This window comes from Camarhynchus parvulus, chromosome 1 (genome assembly GCF_901933205.1).
Source record: "Camarhynchus parvulus chromosome 1, STF_HiC, whole genome shotgun sequence".
NCBI classification, from domain to species: domain Eukaryota; kingdom Metazoa; phylum Chordata; class Aves; order Passeriformes; family Thraupidae; genus Camarhynchus; species Camarhynchus parvulus.
In genome coordinates this window covers 5,745,191-5,765,010 of record NC_044571.1, presented here as the reverse complement: position 1 = coordinate 5,765,010, position 19,820 = coordinate 5,745,191, and the positions used below count along the sequence as shown (strand labels likewise).

At 41.0% G+C, this 19,820-nt stretch overlaps 1 protein-coding gene across 1 annotated transcript in view; it reads left to right on the top strand.

The window, feature by feature from the left end:
• The window catches only part of HSF2BP (heat shock transcription factor 2 binding protein), a 31,177-nt gene extending 13,153 nt beyond the window's left edge, over window positions 1-18,024 (top strand). The window contains exons 5-8 of the mRNA XM_030956536.1: window positions 1,415-1,553; window positions 2,893-3,010; window positions 7,422-7,525; window positions 17,816-18,024. Of these exons, the coding sequence (XP_030812396.1) occupies window positions 1,415-1,553; window positions 2,893-3,010; window positions 7,422-7,525; window positions 17,816-18,024 (570 nt within the window). The remainder of the gene's footprint in view (window positions 1-1,414; window positions 1,554-2,892; window positions 3,011-7,421; window positions 7,526-17,815) is intronic.
• Window positions 18,025-19,820: the final 1,796 nt, after the last annotated feature.

The window sequence follows — 19,820 nt, the reverse complement described above, 5'->3', positions numbered from 1 at the left end:
TGTTCCCCTGTGAATATGTATTTTCATAATGACTTGTTGGGCTCTTCATTTTCTCTCACCCCCTCTTTGTTCTTGAGCTATATAGTCAGTGCTGCTGTTAAAGTTGCCGTCTTTGAGGAGTGGTGTCCATATAAAAACTACATCCAGCACATGCAGAATTGCACTTATCTTCCTCCTCTTTCTCTATGATCCCTCCATTCCTGTTGTTCTGGGGCCACAGCATCATTTGTGAAGATACTGTGTTGACTGAGCCTGCTTTTCATCTCCTCTTGCTGAAGTCACCCCACAGGATCAGTACATCTTTAATGCAGTGAACATGCAGCAGTGGAGAAATAAATAGATGTTACCACTAGCTTTGCACATATTGTCAAAGCAGTCATTTTGCACAAGTATGAAGATTTTCAGTCACTTTACAAAATGAATAAAAGTTCAGGCATTTCTTGAACTCTACCACTGGGTCACTGTCGGGATTGACTAAACATTTCATCTGCTTCATGAAACAATTGGAAAAATTATTAAAGACACTGGGAAACCCAGCATTATGGGCTCTCTGCCACACAATTTTGTTTATGAAAGCCTTCATCCTCTGTGTGAAATAGAGTTCCAGCAGTGTTTTACTAGTCAGAATTACCAATAAACAGAAATGGGTCTCTCCATCCTTCTTTGTGGACTCTGCACCTCAGGCCAGGCTCTTTGACCAGGTGGTGCTCCTTCAGCTGAGATACCTCCAAGTGGAGCAGGATTACAGCTGAGGGGAAAAGACTGTCCCAAATTACAGCTGTGCTCCTGCTCATGTGCTCTGCTGTGGTGATTATTTTTTCTCACATGACATGGTTGACTTAAGTTTAGCCTGTGACCCACGAGAGACCTCCATTTCCTTTTCCAAGGAACTTCTGCATAGCCTGTTACTGTTATTGAGCAATAATTAATGAGTCCTATTAGGATCCATTTAAATTCTGCTTTTTTTCCTGGGGACTTGATTGTTTTCTTAGGAATTTCATGTTAAGTCTCCAATCTTCAGCTGACTTTGACAAAAGCTACTGCAGCAGGCCAGCTGAATGTGAAACACCTAGTGCAACAACTGCAAAACAAAGAGATAACATCCTTACTTCTGATAATAAGCTTTAATTCTGCTGGTTGATTATATGTTATTGTGTGCTTAGGAGGTAGATTTGCAGTAGTTCAGTTTTACGAATAAATGCGGCCTTGAGTACTTTCCTGTTTTCTTCTAAGGTAATGGTTTCAAATATTAGGGAATCAAACATGTCACTCAGTGAATACATGGTATTTTCTGTTGTTTATTTGAAGTAACTGGATGTTTTAATAATTTGGAAGACTGAGCAGTTTTACTGTAGCATCTAATAATTATAGTTGCTGTAGTGTGTGTAATCTTTCTTGTCCTCCATACTTGCAGAGTAAAGCAGTAAAGTTTTTCACAATCACTGCCCAGACCATGGAGAGCTTTGTGAAGTCATTAAGTGAAGACATGAAACAGCAGGATTTGGATTCTGAGGAAAATCAGTTTGTATTAGCTTTGGCAGGGATTGTAACAAGTAAGTTAATGTTGTGTCTCAGAATAGCATTCCACGCCTACTGGGACTGTGTATTGCCTCATAGGAGCTGCAGTAAATGCAGCTTCTCAAAGTTAAGTTGTCACTATTGATATCTTGGGTGACCTTCTGGTTTTCTAAAGTTCCAGGAAATTTTGTTACTGACACTTCTGTTACAGGCACTTCTGTGCTGCCTGTGACATTGTTAAGGACTAGATGGGTAAGAGCTTTTCAGTTCTGAAATTCCCTGTTGCATCCCTCAGTCTGGAATGAAACAAGGACCATTGTACCAGTCTTGTACGCTCACATTAGTGTGTACACATTGAGCAATTTTCTTTGTGAATCACCAGTGATGCCAACATCTACAAGATTACAGATTGCAGATGGTGCAAGTAGATCAGCTCCAGTTTAAGGCACAGATTTTGAAAGTGCTTAAAATTTTTGTTACTGTCAGATACACTGCACTTTCGCTGTATAAGAGAAGTAGAAGGTTATAAACCTGACTTCCATGCTAAGTTTTTTTTTTTAAGTCCAGAAAATAAGTAAAAAGCCACAAATCTGTTGCAGAATGACTGTGCTTGGTTTGGGAGGCTGTGAGGCTGATATATCATCTGAATTTCTGTGAAACTATCAAAATTACACTAAAGATGCAAGATGGACAAAACAGTAGATATTGGTATAAATAAGTGATTCTTGAATGACCAGCTTTTCTGAATGTGGGATTTTTAGGTGTTGGGATGTCAATAAAGATAAAATAATAAAATTATGATTTGATGCATTATGCCACTGTACTTACTGAGTAGGGGGCAGGTATAAGGGAAAATAATAAAGGAAAGTCTGCTTTGGAACAGTAGCCTTTGCAAATAATTTTGCCTTTTGGTTTGTGCTTGAATAATGCCACACTTGCAGAGAGGTAGGAAGAATAGTTCTGTTGAGTAGATGTTCATAAGAGTTTTGGTTGTGTGATGTGCCAGGTATATTGAATTGAGTGGTTGTAAAACTCTGGGATCCTGTTCCTTTAAAGTGGAACCTGTAATGTTCAGCTTTGTTTCAGTCACCCATTACCTGTGGATGATTAGAGCCTTTTGTTTCACAATTTACTGTGTTGCTGTTGGGACACTGGGCATTCTGAATAAATGCTTTGTTTACCAATGCAGAATTTTGAGGGAGCTTGACCAGTGTTTGTTGTCCAGTATTTGCTATATAGGTGAATGTAGTCTGAAATGTATATTAGTGCCATAGTTCATTCTTCCCAGCTGACCAATCTTTTTAGTGGGCCTGATAATTAGCAGAAACTCCTGTTTGAACATAATTGTTGGTGATGTTTTGTGCTTTCCCACAGATGTGGCCGCGCTGGCGTGTGGCCGTGAGTTCCTGGTCAGTTCCAGTCGGGAGTTGCTGGACACGATGATGCATCTCCTGGGAGACATGAAGCCAGGACTCTGTAACAAATTTAAAGTGTATGTTGACTTTTCTTGCCCCTTTCAAATGAGATGTGTTATCTTGCAGTGCAACTCAAGTGATGACAGTAGTTTTCCCACTCTCCCATTATTCCTTCCCTGCAGAGGAAACATAATTTTTGGAAGCACTTTTCCCAGTAGCATTCCTTGCAGATATACTGGGGTTGACTGCAAAGCTTTATCCAGGTTTTGTCTCTTGGGAAGTCTCTTAAGCACCATAATATTGTAAAGGTGAGCAGGGGTGCCCTCTTCTGGCTTGGGAGGGGGTCATGAGTTTGGTGTGAAATAAGGAAGATGTGAGGTCAAGTTTTACAGCAGAGAAGATGTGGGAAATGTAAACTCATTTTTATTCACTCCTAAAATGTCACATGTCCTTAGTAAAAAAAGTGAGTTATGGAGCTGCTAAGAGCAAAAATTAAATCATTTTATGCTCTTTAGCAGCCAGACTCACCACACACTTCAGTTTGTAAGAGGCAATGCTTGTAAAGTGACCTTGCAATACAGCTCTAAAGGCAAGGCCCTGTTGCACAGTTCAGCTACTGCAAAAGTGCTTTTCAGCTGATGGAGAGATTAAATAAACAATTGTCTTTGCCTTTTTCTCCAAGACCTTACAAGCTGAGGGTATATGGCCTTGGCTGAGCAAATTGCTGTGGCTTAACGAGTGCCTCATCTGCTGAGCTGTGGGCACTGGTCCAGTACACCTGGTTCTTTTGTTCATGAAGGTGGTTTGAGCCACTGTGGTGGTTTTTTCATAAATACACAACCAATTCATGCCCCAGGCAGCTGTCAGAGCTCAGCTGACAAACAGCAGCCCTGTCAGCTACAGTAACTTGACCACATCCAGGCACACATTTAGGCAGGTTGGATGTGATAGCCATGAAATCAGGCTTGGTCTCACTTTGGAGAGGTTTTATCTTGCCTAACCTCAGTGTCAGAGAGGGGGATGTCAAGCATTTGCTGCCTGCCTGGGCTCCTTCCCACGCTCACTAGGAGGAGATGGTGCTGTCAGGTGATGGCTCATGTGAGGGGGAGCAGGTTGCTTCTGAAGGTGTTTGCCTTTCCCTGTTGGCTGGTGAGGGGAAAGCTGAGCAGCCTGTGCTGTAGATAGTGGCTTGATGATTTGAGCTCAGTTACTTACTCTGTTTCCCAAGCTCTGGGCTTGAAGGTCAGTGGTAGGGGTTTTATGAGAACATCCCAACTGAAAGAATTGTGTGAGAATCTCAGTTTATGAAATAAAAGGTAATTTGTGCCTTCATGTGTATGAAAAAAATCAAACCAACCAACCAAAACCAAAAAACAGCCCTGAAAAGAGGATCCATGCTGTTTCAGAATCTGTAAATGGGGTAAAAATAAAAGAGGACTTTAAGAAGAGGAGGAAAGTTGTTCCTACACACACACTCTGAATTTCAGGTGGATATGTGTCTATGGCTCCAGATAAACTATTTTTGATCATTTCATATTGTATTAATGTAATTGGATTTGAAGGCCTTTCTTTTGAGTTTATATCTTCAAAATCTGCCTGCTTTGCAGAAGAATTACCCATGGTGCTGTAAATTTGGCTGCCAACACAGCACTGCTGGTAAAATATGCATAGAACAATCCCATGAGGTGGCAAGGAATTCAACAGGGGCCAGTTTGGCAGGCTAACAAATGGAGGAAGGCTTGGAAAAGAGGTTGCTCAAGGTGGTTGATAAGTGAGAAATACTAAGCATGTGTTACAATAGCTTGAATGCAGTGCAGTGATGATATTTTTTGATTCCCACAGAACCAACATTTTTTTTCCTTACTCTGAACTTGCCATTGGGTTAAGAAAAATTGCTGTGTTCTGACATTAGAGGAAATGCCAGAAAGGACATTTCTTCATGGCCTTGTCAGAGGATGAGGGAGCCTGATTTGCTCAAATATTTTAGTGCAAAATGTTTCCCTATGTTTGTCTTTCATGTCCATAATAAAAAAAAAAGCCCTTTTTTTTAATGAGCTCTGTATGTGTCTTGTCCCTCTTCAGTTTGAAAAAACCTGTTACTAACTAAGACTATATTTTTTCTTATCCTTTTGGAGAGTTTTACAGTTTCCCAGCTCAGAAAAGAAGGGTTTTGGGGGATTGGTTGCTTTGTTTTTAAATTGTTCTTTGCATGTAAAGTTTTTTAGCTGCTGGTTAACCTTAATCAGCATTTTCATAAGCAGATGTGTCAGAAGAACTCCCTTTTCTCCTCCCACAGGGAGCATAAGCCAGGACAAAATGAAAGACAACTGTGAGACAGGGATATGAAGGTTTCCATAAATTCTAGTGCAGTTTCAAAGTTAGGTGAAAATGGACTCTGCAGTCATCATAAATAATGTTTGCACATACATTTATATATATATATTCATACAGACAGATACATTTTTAAAACTACACCTCACAGATGAAAATGTCTGTTCATTATTCTGTAAATGCAATGTATTTTTCTTAATGCATCACCATGGTGTTGCATGGGAGGACATCAACTTATAATCCAATCAGTTGAAGTAAAAATTGGCTTTAATTTTAAATGCTGTGGTTGTCTTTTGCTTAGTTCTGAGGTTTTACAATTATTTTCTAGCTTTTATTTTCAAAGATATTTTTCCTTGCTGTGTGACAAATCAGTGGAAACCATGAGTCCAGTTCTACACACAGCAGTATCAGAGTAAGCTGATAAAGAGAGGGGTTTTCTTTTCTTGTTCTAGCAATCCTGTGTTCTATTTGGATGAATATATAAACAAAAAAAATTACAGGGAGAGCCTGTCACTTACTCCAAAACTGCTGTGATATCCACTGTAGTCTGTGAGTATGGAATAAACATATCCCAGGCATCAACCTGAGTGCTGAGACTGAAATCTCAGGGGTGTCCTTGCCTTTCTGAAATAGCAGATGTGAAACACTTCAGGTTTTCTTCTCACTGGTGTAGGGTTTGTTCAATGTTTGTAATTGTTACACAGTCAATAAACATTTACATAATTGTTTGTAGCTGTAATTAAATGGTTAAGAACATTTAACTTTGCTTTTGTGGCAGTTCAAAGTAGCCAGTAAAGAGGCATATTTAAACATAATAGTACATTTTATATACTAATCCCATGTATTAACAAGACAAGAAGGGGCTTTAGCTGTGCATTTAGTTCGAGATTTTAAAGAAAGCATTGACAGATACAGTAGTACAAGATGTTAATTAAATTTGGCTTGTCTGAATAGGAAGAGTATGAAATGCATAATCAAGACTCACTTCACATTTTAGAAAAAAACACCAGAAAGTATTGTTTATCCAGTAATCATTTACATCAGGTTTGCTTCAATAAGCACTTTTGCAATTATTATTGCAAAAAATATTTACTAAAATGTGCTGATCCTGGAGATGAAGGTGGTTATAAAGGGCCTGGAAATGCTTCTCTGTTGTGCCTAGGTGAGTGTGTTTAATTACATATGCTGTTATATATTAATATGCCACTGCAGTGGCTTGTGGGGTGTTCCAACACTCCAAAAACCTCAGCACTTCCCTGCATCACCAGCACCAGTCCCTTTTGTCTGCACAAAGCAAACAAGTGAAATAAAAATACAAACACAGCAGCGCCTTTTTACGTCACTTTATTTCTAACTGCAAATGTCAAACAGATTAAGGGTAAAAGACATTCTCAAGAAATGTTAACATTGCCATTATAAGATGATGGTTTATTGATCATTTCCATTCTGGGTGATTATAGGTAGTGCTGTGCTCTTTTGTCAGGGCTTGTTCTGGAAGGCCAGAGCTGCAGGGGCTGGAAGAGAAGCAATGTATGGCCTTTCCCAGCTGCAATTTCAGATCCAGAGCACCCCTCCCTGCTTGGCAGTGGCCACTGGTGCAGTAGATTTAATAAATCTGCTCTTCCTTCCTTCTCCTCCTTAATAATTAAACTTAGAGCACATAAATTGCACCTCTTAAAACTCAGTTTAGCCTGCAATGGATCACTGCCTTTTCTGAAGGTGCCCGCAGAGTGTCCAAAAGTCTGCTGGTGGCATAGGAGCTTAAACCATGAGATCTTGTTTGAGAATTGGATGTGAGGTGTGAAGTCCATTTGGAATTATCATTTCCCTTTTGTTTGGACATGGTGGCAGTGACACACAGGTTTATCTCAGGCATGAGAGAGAGCAGTAGCCAAGCTGGCTCCAGAACAGAGAACATTCCAACCCCTCCCTGAGACCTTCTTACTCTTTTCCACATGTTTGGAATATGTGGTTTAACAGTAGAAACAAAGGTTTGCACAACATTGCTTATATATAATTTGAGATTTATCTCTGTTACCAAAATGTAAATTATTAGCACAGGCTTCTGCCCTGGTAGATGCTTGTCACAAATGGCAAAAGGTGCTGAAGCATGCAAAGAAATCAAAGGCCCTCAGATCTCCTTTCTTGCAATTCTAGGCTAATGCTAATGTCACTTTACAATGTGAGTATCAACTTGAAAGGCTTGAAGTACATCAGTGAAAGTCCAGGTTTTATTCCCCTGCTTTGGTGGCTGTTGAATGGTAAGTTGCTCTAAGAACCTTGTAAACTGTGACTTTCAGGATTTTGTAGAATTGCAATAGATGTTGCAAATAACAAACCAGAAATTTATATCTGTAACCTGATTAGCTTTTGACAGAATAAAAGTAAACATAAAGGGTAGATAGCTGGAGGGAGGAGATGTGCATTTCCCACAAAATTTTTGACACTGTATGTAATATTCCATTAAAGTGAGGTTTGAGGGTGGTAGATTTAAGAATATGGAATGGAGAAATTTGATGAAGTAGTTTAAAAAAACTTGTTTCTTGATACAAACTTTAAAATAAACCTTAAGGGGAAACTACATATCAGTTCACTACCATTGACACAGGGAAATGCACACATGTGGGGGGAAGAAGCCAAGTCTGTAACTCCACTGACCCATTGCAAAAGTGTCTCTTTCTGAAGAGAGGCTTTGTGCTCTAATAGGATTTGGGGCTCCAGGGCTGGAGAGCTATTCCCAGCTGTGCCTTTGGCCAGCGCAGGACTCCAAGGACGTCAGGGACTCGTGTTGTCACTGTCAGGTGCATGAGTGACATCAAGGCTCTGCTCTTTGCGAGGTTTCAAATCCCTGAGCAGGAGCCAGCAGGGATTGACGTGGGACTGGGCTGGCAGCTGTGCACGGCTCGTGAGGGACAGCAGGGGGACAGAGCTGTGACACTGCCCTGCCTGTGCTTTCTCAAGATTTATGAGGAGATTTTGGTGTGCAGACAGGACTGGGGAGGTTCATTATCCCTCTGTGCTGCTAAAACCTTGCTGGAGTATGACTGGTAAATACTTAGAGCAGCTGAAATGAGGGAGATTGCATCTGCTTTTTCCAGACATTATTTTGATGCTGAGTTTTTGAAAAAGCTTTGGTTAGGGTTGGTAAACTGAAAGCTATTTGTGTAGCTTATGGTTCCCTTAACTGTTTTACAGAAAATGTAGCTGCTCAAGCTTTTCATCAAATAATTTCCTGCTGTGAAATGCCACAGGCTCTCTCTTCCAAGGTTTCAGGAAATTAAGTAATCCTTGTAAGGGAACATACCATTTCTATAGGGGTTTTTAATATATTTTGGTAAAAATGGGATCCTTAGAGAACATCAAATACATGGTCCTTTGTTCAGCTATACTTTGAAATTTTACATGTCTTAGTTCAGGTTTTCCTTTTAATTTATGTTGGCTAATATATACATAAGCTGTTCTAGCAAAAAATACCAACCCAAAACACCCTCAAAGAATCCTGTTTGGCTATGAGTTCTCAAATATGCCCTTCCATTTGTTGTGTTAAAACAAAAAAGGTAATAATTTGATGCAGTCTGTTGTCTAAAAAAGGCTCCTAGGTCAGGTAAGAGAATGAAATGGGAAACATTTATAATTAATTTGCAGCTACTAATGGAAATAATAAATAGAAAGGCTACTCTGCAATTTGGAAGTGCTAATTGCTTATGGCTGGGTTGTAGAAAGAAGGATGATCATGGCTAATTCTTTAACTTTTTGATAATAAACTTCGCCAGTTACAGCAAGGGAGGAAGATTCTCAGATAAAGCAGTTCTGCAGGTTCAGATTCCTGACTTTGGAGGAAATCTGCTTTCTGTCAAGAGAGAGCTGCCAGGTTTGGGTATCAGATGAGGGGTCAGATCCAAGACCTGATCTTGTTCCCATCATTTTGTGTGAGATCTCCATAGTTTTCCAACATTTAATTTATTTCTAAATGTCTCTACTTGGAAAATTCATCAGCTTCCTCCCACTCCTGTTTCCCTGACCAGCATCTTCAGGTTCTGCTAGCCAAGATTCAGCTCACAAATATAAGGTCCTGTTTTTCCATGCAGGAGAGTAGAGCACTGTCCTGTGCTGGCAGAGTATCCTGGATGTGCTGCCTGCCTGCAGGAAGCTTCTTCAAAGCCTGTTTTGATTAAGGATTATGACATGACAGCTTTCCAGATTTGTATGCTTTTATCACCATTCCCACTAAGAGAGGCCCCAGAAATCATCCTCTGATTTTTTTCTTTTTTATTTTCAGAGAATCATCCTGTTTGCTTTTCCTTTGTCAATCTCCAAATGTCCATGACCTCAGTCTGTACATCAGGTCCATCCTTCTCCCACTCCTTGTATGCAGCTGATACTCAAATCAGCTCCCTCAAATTCCTTCTCTGATTTCTTAGTCTCTGCCTTTCCTTGTCCCCTGAAGAAGAATGTCCTTCCCATTAAATGAAGTGAGGAAAATAATTGACTCGATTTTCTTTATTTCCCTTTGTTGTATCTGAGGCAAAGAAGGATTTGATTCAAGTTGTCTCACAGCATTTTTGAAGAGAGAGAAACGTGCCTCGATGTTGAATACACCACTTGGAAGAGAAAGAAGGTGAAAAAAATCTAATAAAGGTTCCTAGTGGAGTAAGAATGTTAACAGCAAACTGTCCTGTCTTTGGCAAACTGGGATGAGCTGGTGTGACTTCATGTTACCTAACAAGAATTCTTAATGGCTCTTTCTGCTGAAGGCTGTACTGATCATAGGAGAAAACCAAATGTTTGACACAATTTTTGAAGATAATGCAGGTCTCTGTAGTTTTATCACTTCATGAAGTGGGCTGTATTTTTCTTCCTTTTTTCCCCCTGCCTTTTTAAAACTTTATAAAGATGGACACCCTTTAATAACCAACACTGATCACTGAATCCTCTGTGAAGGTATCAGCTGTGCCTGCCTACACCTTCCCAGCCTGGCACCAGCATAAAGCACATGAATGATGACTCAGATTTCTGTCCATGGAGCAGCTTGTGGGATCAGTAGAGTTCTCCTCTTGTGGAGCACCATTTGTTTGCAGAGCAGCTGTTCCCATCTTGGACAAAACAGGCAGCTTTAGTTTCCTCCATCAGCTGCTGTCCTTGTGTTGGTGTCCTGGCTGAGGGTTTCACATAACTCCAAATTTAAAGAAGCCCTGTCCTCAGCCACAGAAATATTGGGTAGAAATCCACCTGAGATTTGTCAGTATTTTTTTCTGGTGTTTTCCATCTAAAGATGCAATAAGACCTCCATTCTGTAATTCCCAAAGAAATGGATTGGAACATTACTCTGCCAAGGATCTCTTGAAGAATAAGAAATAGCAGTCAGCTCAGGTATTAATAATAAAGACCAAATTAAATGTTTTTTGATTTTTATCATGCAGAACATCTGCCAGCAAATGAGTGCTGGAGAAAAGGAGTCTAGGCTCTTCTCTACTTTCTGGATGGTTGGGTTTTGTTCACTGTGTGTCTTTACCTTGTTTTTCCCACTTTCCTTTTCTTTGAATGCAGGCAGTTTAAAAAAATTGTCTCTTTGGATACTTGAGAAAGCATGGAACTCAGAGACACTTTGTCACTGACATTTCTTGTCCATAGCTGGGAAATTGCTCCAGGTACTTCATTAAACAAAACACAAAAAGAGAAATAGGACTAATTTTAGATCTTGCCCTTCAGTTTCCTCCACCACAGTTCCATGTGGAAATCCAACCTTGTTTATCCAAATTCTTTGCAAATAATGATCTCTATTAGAAATGCTTGTATGAAGCACATTCTCACTCTGCTGCCTGCACCCTCAATATTTGCTTTTCATTACTAACTCTGAAGGTTTTCTGTCTGAATTTGTTATGGCCGTGAGAGCTTTTGAAATTTCAGGTTATTTGCATGGCAGCCTGTTATTTAAAAAACATCTGGACAAACAGAACCATCATATTTATAAACTGATGTCTGTATTAAAACAAGTTTTGGTTCATAAATCAAACCCAGTCTTTCAATGCTCAACAATTTCATCCTCTTGTCATAGAACCATAGAATATGCTGAGTTGGAAAGGACCCATCAGGATCATTGAGTCCAACTGCTGACCCTACAAAACATCTCAAGAATCCCACCATGTGCCTGAGAATGTTGTCCAAATGCTCCTTGAACTCTGGCAGGCTTGGGGCTGTGACAACTTCCCTGTGGAGCTTATTCTAGTGCCCATCCACCCTCTGGCTGAAAAACATTCTGATATCCAGCCTAAACTGCCCCTGATTCATCTTCATGCTGTTATTCAGATGATTAAATTAATCTTAAGGAGAGAATTGTCCTTTAAGAGCACATCCATTTGGGTAAATGCAGGGATGTCAGCTCATTCCATGAGCCTCAGTTATCTGGGAGGCTGGAAGAGTGGCCAGGGCAAGTCTTATTGAATGCTTGCCCTTTTCCATACTCAGCTGCTTGCCCAGATGGAACACTGGGATGTCCTTGCCGTTGGAGCAGGAGCTTCTGGACAGGGTCCTTGCCTTGCCTAACAGCTCGTGCAAGTTGATGTTCTGTGAGGAGCAGTGTTACCCACCAAACTCTTGTTCACTCTCATCCCCTGAGCAGAGACCAGGCAAATTGGGACTGAATTGCTGCTTCAGTTTGCATCCTGAGAGTCTCTCTCAAGGATTTCCCTGATAAAAGCATGACAAACATGTCTCTGTAGGAGAGTGGGGAATTCTCCTTAGCTGAACTACATGTGGAAGCAGCCACCCAGCCAGGGAGGAGACTGACAGAAACCCAGCTGTAACACAGGAGCTGGGGCAAACATTTTGCAGAGGGAAAGTGCATTTGTGTCTGTAAGAATTGCAGCAGCAAAGCTTGGCCTTCTTTTTTGCTTTGGTGTTCTCCCTGCTCCTTCCCCTCAGAGCATCACAACATTTCTTGTCTCCTCAGACCTATCAATAATATAGAAATATCTGGAAAACTGCTGCTGCAGATGCTGCCTCAGCCCTGCCAGCACTGAAATGCAAAGAGATCTTACTCAGGGGAAGCCGTGGCCGTGGCTGCCTCTGTTGGATGTGCTGTGAACACAGAGAGTCTGACAGGCTCATTACAAGGAAAGGCTGAGAGGCAGATTGCTCCTTCCTGCTGGAATCAGACAGGAATGGAATTGAATCCTATCTACAGCAGTGGTGGGAAGCTTTTGAAATTGTAAAGTCATAGAATGGTTTAAATTGGAAGGGATCTTAAAGAGCATCTCCTTCCAACTCCTTTGCTGTGGGCAGGGACATCTTTCCACTAGACCAAGTTGCTCAGAAGTCCATCCAACCTGAATTTGAACACTTCCAGCAGGGATGAGGTATCCACAGCTTCTCTGGCCAACCTGTGCCAGTGCCTTATCACACACATAGTGAGGAATTTCTTCATAATATTTAATCTAACCCTCCCCTCTTGCAGTTTAAAGCCATTGCCCCTTGTCCTGTCACTACATTCCCTTGTACAAAGTCCCTCTCCCGCTCTCTTGTAGCTGCTTTAGGCACTGGAAGAGGCTCTAAGGTCTCTCCAAAGCCTTCTCCAGGCTGAACAGCCCCAACTTTCTCAGCCTGTCTCCATAGCAGAGGTGCCCCAGCCCTCTGATCATCCTTATGTCCTTCCTCTGTACTCACTCCACAGATCCACATCTTATATTGTGAGCTCTGGGGCTGGAGGCAGCTCTGCAGGTGGGGTCTCACCTGAGTGGAGCAGAGGGGCAGAATTCCCCCTTCCCCTGCTGCCCACAGTGCTTTGGATGCAGCCCAGGACAATTTTGGCTTTCTGGGCTGTCAGTGCACATGGCCAGCTCATGTCCAGCCTCTCATCCAGCAACACCCCTGAGTCCTTCTCCTCAGGGCTGCTCTCAATCCCCCAGCCTGTGCTTGTGCTCGGAATTGCCCCAACCCATGTGCAGAACCTTGCACTTGGCCTTGAGAACTTCTGTGCTCTTGTACCCAGGCACAGCTGTAAACAGGGTGCTGGCAATAAATCTTGCATTCAGGTGGCCAGGGGATAGTGTGGCCACGTGTAAATTAAATTCACACAACTCTGAGCCAATTGTGGATAAGCTGTTCAGCATTGATGTAATGCAATTACTTAAACACTGCTGTAGGGGACAGTTCATCTGAGAGGCTGGTGCTAATGACAGATGTGACTAAAATCCATCCACGTTATCAGCTGCCTTTTGTCAGTGACTTAAAGCCAGTGACATCAAACTGAGCTGGCAGCTTGCAGGACGTCAGCCAGCTCCAGCAGTTTCAACACCTTGGTAAAATTACATCAGCACCTTATGGTTTGTGATCCTGGCTGAGGCAAGCAGCTTGATTTCTCCCCCTCTGCTCCAGAAATAATGGTGATAGTTTTGAAATTGTCGTTGGAGATGTGTGTGCTGGTGGTTGGGAGGATGTGATGCACTGATTTGATTACAGCTAAAGGATTTTTTTTTTGATCTTGTACAAACAAAATGTTACGCAGCTAGTGTAGAAATGACTAAATCTGGAAGCTGTTGACATAAATATAATGCTGAATAATGAAGATTCCTTGCATTTCTCTGAGTGCTTTGTAGACAGGGCTTTTAGAAAACGTCCCTAATGATATTGGAGACAAGAGAATGATTTCTCTGGTATTTTTTTAAAATCCTCTTAGGAAGCATGATTATCCTCAATAAGTAGTATTCTCAAAACCACATGTAATCCTCAGGGAGTGTATTTTAAGGCCTATGTATTTATTTAACTCAGAACATCTCAGAATACATTCAAAACAATGGCAATCTGAGGTTAAATGTGTATTAAGTCATCTTCTGGTGCAGGATCATTTCCTTCCTTTGCTGGATGCCCGCGTGCCTAATCTGTTCTTCATTTGAGTGACTCAAGCTGTTGAGCTTCCCTGGCTGCTGCTGGGGATTCTTCCTAGAACCTCTCTGCTCTTACTGGAAAACATTCTTGTTTGTCAAGCTGGAAATCATTTCCTGATCTCCTACAGATCCTCATTTTCTTGGCTCCCCTGCTAAGGCATCTCCCCTGATCGATTCTTTAATTTCTACAGCCTTTAAACACTTGCAGATAATATTAATATTGATTCCTGTAACAGTATTAATAACAAAGCTCTTTTCATTTTACATGTATGAAGCTTCCCAGCAGTACTGCAAGCCATTAAAAGTATTAGTGGCTTTATTTCAAGGAGGAATAATGTCACACAGAGGAAGATTGTAAATGAACTACACAGATTTCACTACCCAAAGCTTCTTTCTTCTTACCTATTTGGGCTGTAGTTTGTGGCTGCTATTTCCAATGAATAAATGTAGAATAATACTAAGAACAGAAAAAGAGAGAGGTGATCTGTGCAGAGTTTGAACATTGTATCAGGCAAAAAAAATAGGCATTAAAAAAGACACAGTGTGGAAGTCATGGAGGCTAAAGTGGAAGGCAAGGGAAGACAAATTCAAGGCTTTTAGTCATATTTTGATTAGGCCAGAATAAGTCTGAAAACCAAAGCTTGTACCTAGGTTTTTTCAAAAGGATTCACAGAAGTGTTGCTGGCCAGGAAATTGGACATAAAGTCCTGCTGCCTGTGAGGCTGAGCTGCAGCATTTCCCCAAGAGTTATGAGTGCTCATCACTCAGAAAGTTGCACCTGCAGGTACTGCTGGAGGTGATGATGGAAAGAGACTCCTTAGAGCCTTCAGCCTGGGTGTCAGCACTAATCACAGGGCCTTTGTTGACCTGACATGTTTAAAATTGTCCAGCATGCCCAACAGCTAGGATTCTCATTGCATAGAAAAGGAGAAAATGCACGTTATATTTTAGGGTTGGACAATAAATGTGTCCTCAGATTATACCCTACTCTACTGGTTTTCAGGAGAAAGTAGAACTCCTTTCTTAAGAGGTTAAGACTTCATAATTTCCATTTATGATGGAAAATGGAGGAAGAGAGAGAGAGAGACTGCCTGGCTTTTGGCTGTAGATCAGATGTCACAATCTTTAAGATTATTCTTCAGCCTTGTGCTGTTGGGAATGACTTAAAAATCCCCATCTCAGCAGTGAGTTTCATGCTGAAATCCAGAGTCTTCTTCAGTGTCCATCACATCCTGTTCTCTGCCCCCCTGGGTGCTTTCAACCCTTATGCTTTAATGAATAATTCTCAGTCCTTTTTCAGGTCACCAGTGTTACATGTGAAATAAGCCAGGAAAGGAAAGAACTTGCCTCAGCCCCACCAAATACAATCTCCAAACTCAGTGCACTCTGGTTCATCACTGCACTGGTTTTATGCTCCTTCAGTGAGATTTTGGTCTCTCTTGTGATTTTGTGCTCAAAGTGATCTGAATTAATTTTGTCAACCTTTCTGCACAATCTTTTATCAAAAGCTTGCTGAGGACTAGGTATGCTAATGAAAAACACATTAAAAATGCATGGCATGTGGGACAAATAACTGCTTCAGCTGTAAAAATATATTAGATGTTTTCATTAGGAATATGCAGAATAGGGAAGTCTTTCTACCACATGCTTTTGATAAAGCTGTAAACCATTAAATGCAAATGGGCCGTTGCAAATGATTAAAATGTAATGCTCCTAATGTTTCAGTAATTAAAAATGCATCCTGTGTTCTTAGCAGTGGAGTTATTACATGTCTTCCTGGCTTAAGTCAGTCAAAGGTCTTTGCTGCATTTCCCTGGCACATTCCTGAGCAGCAGTGCTTCAATACCCATTTCAGTTTTGTGCAGACTGAATTAAACACTTGAAAGGTTGATATGTGGTTGCTAGAAAGTTTTATTAAGGTGAATATTTTATTGAGCTTTGAGGAAATCCAAAGGCTCATATAAAAAGAAATTAAAGAAAAGCCTGATGATTTACTGCAGATTGTTAGTCTGTTTGTTTTTTTAAGTCTGAATAATCATGGGATACAGTTTGTTCTGCTCTTAAATTGGATTGCATCCAGCAGTACATCCTGGGTACTGACTGGATAAATTCAGGTTGATAAATTCCCTGCTTTACAGCAGTTTCAACATCTGAAAAACAAGAGAAAGCTTCCTGATTATCTCTCCCTCACAAACATTGCTGGGCAGAAGCTGCTGAGGAAGGACAAAAATGTGGTTTGCAGGTACCTCCTGGAGCCAGCCAGCCAGCCAGCCAGCCAGCAGCAAACAGCACCTGGGAATTACAACACTTCCTTTATTCCCTATCTGCCTGGTGGATCCTTTCAGACCACTTCCAACTCTTGGGTTTTTGTGGTTGAGATGACTTTTGAGGTATTGGAAAGTCTTTTTTTTTCTTAGCCCCACGACTGAAGAAGAAGTTGAGATTTGCCAGTTTTGCTTTTTAGGGTTGTTTATTTTTTTTCATTTATTACATTTTTTTTTTTGACCTGCTGAGGTTTGTCTGCAGATTGGGTTGTGGTACAGCAACTGTTCTGGGGGTTGTGTTAACTTTTTATACTGCAAATTATGTGTTCTTTATTTACAAAAACTTTCTAATACTTATCACTTATGTTAGATAGTTTATCTTTAAACCAGTCAAAAAGTGTCACCATCACAGCAGAAGATGGAGGACAAGAAGAAGGAGAAGAAGGACAGGACACGCCCAGATTCCTCCATCTTGTCTCTTGAATCCCCATTCTAAAACCCCAAAATTCTACATTTTCACCCTGTGACAAATTCACTATCATTCTACTCAAACTCTTATGGCTTGTAAATCTTCACACAAAGTTGGTAATTTTTTCCATGGACTAAAATCGAAGGCACAGGTGTTTTTAACTCTGTGCCAAGGTCTCTGAGCCCCTTGCCAGGGTCTTGAATCACCCAGGGCAGCCAGAGGAATGTTGGAACCCAGGAAATCCCTCGGGCTGCCCTGGAGGGCTCCAGCCCCTGCCCAGGGGGCTCAGAGACCTTGGTACAGAGCCCAAGACCCCTGTGCCTTTGATTTAGCCCTTAGAAAAAACAATTACCAACTTCTATATGAAGAATTACAAGTCAAAGGAGTTTAAGTAGAATAATAGTTAGTCACAGGGTGAAAAATAGATTTTTGGAGTTTTTAGAATAGAAGTTTAGGAGGCAAGATGGAGGAATCTAGACGTGTCCAGTCTTTCTCCTTCTTCTTCTTGGCCTCCATCTTCTGCCATGATGCTGTCACTTTTAGATTAGTTTAGAGTAGAAGCTCACTGTCTAACATAAGTGATAGGTATTGGGAAGTAATTGTAAATAATGTACATGTAGTTTTTACTATAGAAAGATAACACCACCTATGAGGCAGGCAGTGTGCCTCAACCTGACCTGCCAGACAGACCTGCAGAATGTGGAAAAAAGAATGTTATAGATAAAAAATATAATATAATAAAAATATATATTATATAATATAATAATAAACAACCTTGAGAATGAGAACAAAAGAATCCCGACTCCTTCTTCGAAGGCCGGGCTGAAAAAAAGAAGCTCGTACGAATCTCAGAGTCACTCTGACCAGCAGAGATTCTGAGACAGGAATGTCCTGGGACACTAACAAGGCCTGGATGTTTTTCTCCCCTGCTCCCAGACCCGGACAGCGAGGTTTGCCTGCACGCCCTGCGGCTGCTGCAGTCGGTGCTCCTGGAGCCGGAGGTGCTGGCGCGGGCGGGCGCCGAGGTGCGCGAGACGCTGCCCTTGCAGCGCATCATGGCCCTGGCCCAGAGCCGCCACGCCGAGCTGCAGGTGCTCGCCAAAGAGCTCCTCGAGGACCTGAAAGTATTCGAGTATGAAGCGTAGAAGAGCTCTACGACACCAAATCGTCTTTTCTAGATTTTTATGCTGCGAGAGTTGTTGGAGATGGGCTTGACTGGAAAAAAAACAACAAAGGTCTGCCTGAGTTCCTCTGACAAAATCCTTTTTGGGAATTTGAATTAACCCACTAATCCAACTTGGGAAACCTTTTTGGGTTTTAGATACCCAAATAAAACCTTGGGTGGTCTGGTAGAGATGGGACTGGCTTCATTTCTTCGAGCAGAATTTTATTGATAATGGGTTTCCAAAATGGTCTGTGGTTATGTTGTGTATTTACTGTCTAGATGGGATAAAATATTCTCATTCCTTAATAACAGTTCACTGCAGAGGTAAATAATCCTTTTGGTGCATCCTTAAGAATTACTGTACTGTGAGAAAAGCTCTGTTGCCTTTCATAACTCTTGTGTCAGAATGCACCCCAAGTTCCTCCGACAAAATCCTTTTCAGGAATTTGAATTAACCCAATTAAAATCCAACTTGGGAAAATCTGTTGGGTTTTAGATTCCCAAATAAAACCTTGGGTGGTCTGGTAGAGACAGGACTGGCTTAATTTCTTTGAGCAGAATTTTATTGATAATGAAAATCTGTAGTTATGTTGTGTATTTGCTGTCTAGATGGGGTAAAATATTCTCATTCCTTAATAACAGTTCACTGCAGAGGTAAATAATCCTTTTGGTGCATCCTTAAGAATTACTGTACTGTGAGAAAAACTCTGTTGCCTTTCATAACTCTTGTGTCAGAATGCACCCCAAGTTCCAGTTTTATTGTTATTTCTCACCTCTCTCTTTCTATTGTAATAAAAGAAAACTGAAATTCTGTAGCATGTAACGGATTCTATTTTCAAAATTTGTATTCAGCTTCACTCTTAACTGCAAGTCAAGCTGATCTGTTGCTGCCAGGCATGCTAGAAACTGGGCTATTGTTTTTAGAAAAGCCCTGAGAAGGGAAATAAATTGCTGTTGTCTGTGGTACCCAGTTGTGTGCTGAAGAGGCTAAAATGAGCTGCTGCTCTGTCGTGAGCAGCATCGCATCCCCTCACAACCCTGGGGTTTCTTGGAGCTTCTGAGGACAGCTTGCTTATCTCAGGGGCAAATACAAACACCTGGTGCTAGATATTGGGAGAATTTATAATGTGTTTAGAAAATAATAGCATTCCTTTCTATGATGTCAGAAACAGAGCCAGTTAAGTGAGGCTATTTAAGGGAACAGCAAATGAGACATGCAGTGCTGTGGTAGCACCTTTTTGCATACCAAAGTCATTGCAGCTCATCTGGGAAGCCAGTGTGTTAACAAAATGCATTGTGGACTTCAAATTACAGAAAACATGAAGTAAACTTCATAGGATTAAAATATTATGATTGGCAGACAGCTTTAGAAGGAGACCACTGCAAAAAGTGTAAGTTAAGGTATAGGGCATCTCCCTTTAGGCTGTTTGCAGAATGATGGATGTTCAGAGATAGAAATGTAATAAATCAGCTTGAAATTACTTGGCTCAGATGCTGCAGATGGCAACAGTCTGGTTTGGGGCTGTAAAATGAAGATTAAAATCTCACATACATGGGTGGGTTGCACAGGGTTCTGCCATGTCTGATTCAGCACTACATTGAACTTACCAAGTGCAGATTTGTGGAAGGCTTTAAATCTTCTGTAAAATGTGCTTTCTTTGGATTTGTTTTCTTATCTTGCTATCCTAGTTAATCCTCCTAGAGTTTAATCCTAAAGGGATCAAAATGATAATTGGTAGTTTCCTGGAATATCAACTCATGAAAGTGTTTGATTTT